Source organism: Microtus ochrogaster, chromosome 15 (genome assembly GCF_000317375.1).
Source record: "Microtus ochrogaster isolate Prairie Vole_2 chromosome 15, MicOch1.0, whole genome shotgun sequence".
In the NCBI taxonomy this organism is placed as follows: Eukaryota; Metazoa; Chordata; class Mammalia; order Rodentia; family Cricetidae; genus Microtus; species Microtus ochrogaster.
The window spans coordinates 12546794-12554018 of record NC_022017.1 but is presented as its reverse complement, the minus strand read 5'-3'; the positions used below and the strand labels follow the sequence as shown (position 1 = coordinate 12554018).

Sequence of the window (7225 nt, the reverse complement as noted above, 5' to 3'; positions counted from 1 at the left end):
ATCCAGTAAGTGAGCTAAGCTGCTCTTCATTCAGCAAGGGCTCTGTTTGACATTACGCTTGACCTCCAAACTTGGCTGACAATTTACTGATGAGATTCATAACCTTTGGGTTGTTCTGATATTTTGACATATTTGCTGGGTTCTGGGCCACATCCTGGAAAGCCACCATGACTTCTGGATCCTAAAAAAAAAAGAAAAGAAATAAATAAATAGGGAGTAGGGTTGAATTTTTCAGCTATGTTGAATGTTTTGTTTTTGTTCTAGATAGTGTTTCTCTGTGTAGCCCTGGCTGTCCTAGAATTAGCACTGTAGACCAAGCAGGTCTTAAACTCACAGATATCAGCCTGCCTCTGTCTTCCAAATGCTGGGATTAAAGATGTATGCCACCACATCCTGGCAATGTCTGAGTTTTATAACTTATTTAAGCAACATGCCCAATGGACCAAGTTTAGTATTCTAAATCTAAAATTTAAAAAGTTTGTTGTAAATAAAGAGATACGATTTTGAATACTAAATGCCCTAATGTCAAAACAGTGTATAATGCTTCAGCCACATGATTGGTAGTATCTTCAAAGCACCCAAACTCAAGTCAAACTTAATTCTGTAACTTGAATTAAAAATAACGAAAAAGAAAACACACATAACACTGATATAAAGAAACATGAACTAATATTTCCTACAACAAACTTTCAAAAATGTAACCTTTAAGCTGGGGACCGGAGTTTGGTTCCCAGAACATATGTCAGGCAACAGGCAGCTCCCAACCAACAAACAGCCTGTAACTCTAACTCCAGGGGATCTGGTAGCATACATTTGGCACACATAAATACAAGAACACACACACACAAAAAAAAATAAAACAGGCTGGAGAGATGGCTTAGCGGTTAGGAGCAATGGTGGTTCTTGCCAAGGAGCTGGCTTGGGTTCCCAGCACGCACATGGTGGCTCACGATGCCCTCTTATGATCTTCAAGGGCACTAAATGCATGTTAGAAACATGCAAATAAATGTTCACAGACATAAAAATCAATTTTTTTTTTTTTTGGTTTTTTTAAGACAAGACTTCTCTGAGTGTAGCTTGGCTGTCCTCAAACTCACGAGTATCTGTCTGCTCCTTGAGTGCTGGGATAAAGGTGTGAGCCAGCACTGCCAACAAAACAAATTTATCTCAATTTAGAAAGATGCCAGACTGCAAAATTAGTTGATGACAAAGAGGAAAAATAACAGAGAGTGCTGTCATCACACAAAAGGAGAAAAGAAAGGCTCTGATGACCAAAGCCCAACTTTATTATCCCAAACCTTACCTGCATTGCTGCAAGAACCTCGGGGTCACTGAGGATTTCATTGAGTCCAGGCATTCCTCCCATTCCAGGCATGCCCCCTCCCATTCCAGGCATTCCTCCAGGAAAATTACCAGGCATTCCCCCAGGAAAACCACCTAGAAGGATAAAAGAATAATGAGGGGCATCACCAAGTTTCTACTGATCTCTAACACTGAAGGACACACATGAGGAACAAGGATGCCCCTGGGTAGTTAGCACATTCTTTTCTTAACAGAGCAGGCTGTCAAGCACAACTTCTAACTTTTTAGAGCTGTAAATCAGACTTTACTTCTTTCTGGAGTTATTTTTCATTACTTAAAACTGCTCGATAAAACTAATCCTGCCTTTAAAAAAAAAAAACAGGAATCAACATGTAACATGTTTCGGGTCCTCCTAAAACATTAACATCAGACATGTCTTGGGGGTGGAGGGTGGGGATGAGTTGTCTGATGCAGGGTGGCTGTCCTCCCTGGGCATCCTAAATGCTAAGTCTGCAGGTGTGTGTCACCATGCTTGCCAATCATCTTTGAATTTCTTCTTCTTCAGAGTTACTTGTTTCAATTTAAAGTTAATTTTTATCAGTCTAAGCTTGTTTTTTTATTTAGTTTTGGCATTTATCTAGAGCAGTTATTTTTCAAGTATTACCTAAAATAGGGATAACAAAAATTAATTTCCCTTTTTAGCTTACCGAATCAGACAGCTGGGAGCCTGGGCAAGCTCAGAACTTGCTCTGTAGGTGAAAATGGTCAAGAATCCTGAGCCTCTGGCCTCTACCTCCTTAAGTCAGTGTCCTAGTTAGGGTTACTATTGCTGTGATGAAAAACCTTGACCAAAAGCAAGTTGGCTTACACGACTTCCATATCACTGAAGGAAGTCAGGACAAAAACACAAACAGAGTAGGAACCTGGAGGTAAAAGCTGATGCATGGGCCATGGAGGGTACTGCTTACTGGCTTCCTCACTATGGCTTGCACAGCCTGTTTTCTTATAGAACACCCAGGACCACCAGCCCAAGGATAGCACCCATCAATCACTAATTAAGAAAATGCCCTACACTTGGATCTTAGAGAGGCATACTCTCAATTGAGGTTCCTTCCTCTCATATGACTCTAGCTTGTGTCAAGTTGGCATAAAACTAGCCAGGACCGGCTGAGATGACAGGTGAGCTTCACCAGGCTTGATGAATCAATGTATTTAGGAGTCCCATTCTAAACAATCAGAATCGCTAAAAAATAATATACAACTATTGTCCTGAAATTCCTCTGTATACCTCAAATTCAGAGATCTGCCTACCTCTGTATGAGCCACCACTGCCTGGAGAACACATGCTACATTTTCTAGCTTTGAAATTGTTCTACCCAATGTCATATAAGCACAAAATTTTCCTTGAGAGAATATGATCACAAAGTAGAAGACAGTCTTTTAAAAAATAAGCAAAAAGAACCCCAATTGTTAAAAGTGTATTGTTTATTAAAAAAAAAAAAAACAAAAAACTTCACACTGCCTCTTTCAGGCAACAAAACTTATTCTTTCCCCCTTATCTTTCTGAATGCTAGTCCTCTGCTTACACTCAAAAGCTTTGTTTTGCTAATAATTTCTGATTATAAAAGAAATTTACAAGAAAGAAAAGAGGGCCTAGACACCTCAACAGTTGGAGTGCATGCTTGATGCTCTGAAAACAGTTCAGGACCCAGTTTCCAATTTGGAAGGCTCCAAACTGACTGCTGTTAACTCCAGTTCCAGGGTATTAAAGAACTCTCAACACACAAACAAGTGAACATATTCTCTCTCTTTGGATTTTCAAAACACTTTAAGACAGGGTTTCTCTGTATAGTTAGTCCTGGCTGACCTGGAACTCAATTTGTAGACCAGGATGGTCTTGAACTCTCAGAAATTCAGATGCCTCTGCCTCTTGAGTGCTGGGATTAAAGGCATGTGACACCACACCTGACCATATTCTCCTTTCATACATACCTGGAAAAGAGCCATACTGAGCCCCAGACTGTCTTCTGGCTTCCTCTTCCTTGAAGATAAAATGAAAACAAATTATGTAACAGAAGAAAAGCAACAAAAGTCTTTTCCCCCATACTTAACCTATTCATGAAAATCCAGGGAATCAAAAATCAAAAAATTAGAGGACAGCAGAATGGTGAGATTCAAAATAACAGAAGAACCATTCCCAACTGTCACTGGGCCTCATTTTACAAATGATTTCTAGCAATTTTATTTCTCTGGTAAGGCAAATCACTTGCTTCTTATGCAAGCTATGAATTCTCGCCTACTTTAAAACTCCAAAATGAAAGGGCATGTCTAGATTACTTCCTCGGTTCATCTCTTTTTACATTCTCCCAGAAAAATGTAAAATAACACTGAAGAAGTCTTTCTGAGTTGTTTTTATAATCAATAAAAGTCAATTAGAACCTTCCTTCATACCTAGTTAGAAAAAAATCATCAAGATAGACTGTATCCCACTGGTACAGCATTTGCCTCTCATGTTGAGGCCCAGTTCAATCCCCAGGACATGAAGAGAAGAAAACCAAATAAATACAAACACATAGTCATATTTTTTTTTATAAACTATGACACTTAAACATGTATATTTAAAGTACGATGTAAAATTAAGACTTCCTTATATATAGCTATATAAGGAAATGCTAGTAGTCTATTGTATACCAGTTTCTTCCAGAAATGAAAACAGTCCATCCTGTAGGGAAGCTCTTTAAGCAAGGTAACAACTCAAAATACCTTTAGAGGTCTCTGAAACTCTAGGTTCCCTTTCCTAAGAGTAAACAAGCCAAGCTGCTCAGAGTCACTCACAGTCAAGTCAAACTGCCTGAAGAAGTCATTTGGAAAGGTCACTTTGTGACCTGCTAGCCTACCTGCAGCCTGTGCGGTATGCTCCAGGTTCTCAGCTTTTTGTGAGCTGTCACCCATGCTTAGTGGACACTGGTGATGGAACTGTCTCTAAGTCATTTCTTCTCCTACAGAGAAGCCCTCACCTATATTCTTGTAAGTAACCCAATTAAAAACTCATGGTTCACCAAGTCGTACTTTGGTCTGTTGTGGACTCCCTCTCTGGCATGAGCAGATGTGTGCCTAGCACCTCCCGAGGAAAAGTCTGGTCACATAACACTAATATACAAAGATACACAGGGAAGAACATACTAGGATAAACAGGAAGGGATTAACACTACGGGGGCAAACTAACAAAGATCTCTTTACATTTCTTTTCTTTTTGAGTGTGGAGTTTATTGAGAGAAGAGTAAAGGAGATGAAAGAGGTGGGGGAGGGAAAAGACATGCTTCCCTCTTCAGAAGAGCAGCAGGAAGCCTCTTTCTACATTTCTATAATACAACTGTATAATTATAAATAAACAGAATTCTCCGCCTTGAGAGCAGGCTATGCTGACTCATTTTCCCGAATGCTGGGATTAGATGCATAGCCAGAATCTCTCTCTTGTTTTTTTTCTTTAATTTATTTATTATGTATACAACATTCTGCCGGCACGCCAGAGGAGGGCGCCAAACCTCATTACAGATGGTTGTGAGCCACCATGTGGTTGCTGGGAATTGAACTCAGGACCTCTGGAAGAGCAGTCAGTGCTCTTAACCTCTCTGAGCCATCTCTCCAGCCCTCTCTCTCTCTCTTTTTTTTAAATAGCCATGAACCTACAGTTAGAAAGAGAGGAACCATAAAATAAACAGAGGACAAATCCTATGGGAAAGGACTAGTACCCACACAAAATGATAGCAATATCAAATTTGAATTAACGGGGGGGGGGGGGGGTGTTGCAGCCCTGCTGAAGAAGTCTCTGTAAGTTATACTCTTGGCCCAAATTTGCAAGTGTAAAAGAACAAACAAATATAAATTGGTGAAAATACAAGATCACTTAAACTTAGAAACTAAAAACAGAAAGGAAAGAATGTATGGAGACTCCTTTCGAGGGCTGTCACCCCCACACTATAGCCATCTCAGAAAGAACAGAGAATTAGCAACAGCGTCCTGAGGTCTCATCTACTGAGTTAGTTACAGCAATTTACCCTTTGGGCTCTTTCATGCTCTTCTCGAGCCTTCTTCACCCTTTCTATTCTTTCTTTTATCTCTCGCTCTTCACGTTTTCGCTCATATTTTCTCCGATGCTCAGCAATTTTTTGAGCCTGGAAAGAAGAATCACAGGAAGTTTACCTGAAAAGTCTGAGAAAGTCAAGTGACGTTTATGACAAAGCTCAAGGATTAAATACTTTACAAATTTTAGGACAATTCTTACTTGATGGCTTCTACTCACAACATAGAACTTAGGATTCACCAGTCCCAGATCAGCACAGTAGAAAAACTCTCATTAAAAACATCTGCAGAGGGCTGGAGAGATGGCTCAGTGGTTAAGAGCACCGCCTGCTCTTCCAAAGGTCCTGAGTTCGATTCCCAGCAACCACATGGTGGCTCACAGCCATCTGTAATGATATCTGGTGCCCTCTTCTGGCCACAGGCATACATGCAGACAGAATACTGAGAATACTGTACACATAATAAATAAATAAATCTAAAAAAAAAAACAAAAAAGACATCTGCAGAAGTAGGCAGATACTCAACACACACACCAAGATTTTGCCAGTCTGTCCATATTTCAAGTTTCTACACCTATAAAATGGGGGACAAGGTGGGCTGGCAAGATGGCTCAATGGCTAAGAATACTGGCTGCTCTTGCAAAGAACCTGGGTTTGATATTTAGTACCCATACAGCAACTTAGAACTGTCTTTAACTCCAGTTCCAGATGATTCAATGTGCTCTTCTTCCTCCTGCAGGCATTGCAGGAATTTGACACCCTAACACACATGTGTTATAACACCCATAACATAAAATGAAAACAATACTTTAAAAACTGGGGACACAGTCAAAAACATTCAGTCTTAGACCCTGGGATAGAGTTTTGTGGTAAGTACGTGATTAACACACCCAAGGCCTGGCTGGAGTTTCATCACTAGAACCACCCAAAAAGGGGTGGAGGTGCAGAAATAGACCTTTCAAATGCTTTAGAGATAAACAGTTGGTATTCAAATGTTAGTTGCTTTAGTATCCATACAAGTATTTTAAATAATTTATGTTAGAATATGGTTCAACAGCTAGTTTGCTTAAGTTTATTGCAATAAAAATGTTTAAAAAAGCAGGTGGTGTCAGTGCACGCCTTTAATTCCAGGACTAGGGAGGCAGAGGCAGAAGGATCTCTCTATGAGTTCGATTGAGGCCAGCCAAGTTCCAGGTCAGCCAAAGTTATACACAGAAAAACTGTGTTGAAAAACAAAACACACACACACACACAAAACCCCAAAACAAACAAAAAAAGTCAAGAGCCAGTGAGATGGTTCAAAGTTAAAGCAAATGCTACAAAGTACTGATGACTTCAGTTAAACCCCAGAAACCAAGGCTGAAGAAAAAAAATGACTCTTCCAGCCTCTATATACAACTTCACAGCAACATTAATAACAAGTAAAAGGGGGAAAAAATTCTATTAATCAAATTAAATCTGATGATAATTTAAATCCAATAAAACCCCAGTATTAAAATATTCGAGGGTAAATTCAATTTATTCTTTTTCATTTATTCATTCAAAATGGGGATTGAACCTGGGACTTTGTAAATGCTACACAAGCACTCCACCACTGAGCTATATCCCCAGTTCGTATTTCTGCATTAAAAAAAAAATAAAAAGACTTTGTAGTTGGATATAGTGATGCACAATTTTAATCCTAGCACTTGGGAGGCAGAAGCAGGTGGATCTCTGAGTTTGAGGCCAGCCTGGTATATAGAGCGAGTTCCATGATAGGCAAATCTTGAGATTCTGTTTCAGGAGCAAAACAAATAAAAGATTCTAAATGTTATATAGTTTTTGGAATAAACAGTTTCATT

General features: G+C 39.5%; 1 protein-coding gene across 1 annotated transcript in view; it reads right to left on the bottom strand.

Annotated features, from left to right (window-relative positions):
- St13 (ST13, Hsp70 interacting protein) overlaps nucleotides 1-7225 on the bottom strand; it is a 32603-nt gene continuing 25378 nt past the window's right edge. The window contains exons 8-11 of the mRNA XM_026782683.1: nucleotides 5361-5496; nucleotides 3295-3343; nucleotides 1304-1437; nucleotides 1-181 (exon numbers count right to left, since the gene is read on the bottom strand). Coding sequence (XP_026638484.1) covers nucleotides 53-181; nucleotides 1304-1437; nucleotides 3295-3343; nucleotides 5361-5496 — 448 coding nt within the window. The 3' untranslated portion in view covers nucleotides 1-52. The remainder of the gene's footprint in view (nucleotides 182-1303; nucleotides 1438-3294; nucleotides 3344-5360; nucleotides 5497-7225) is intronic.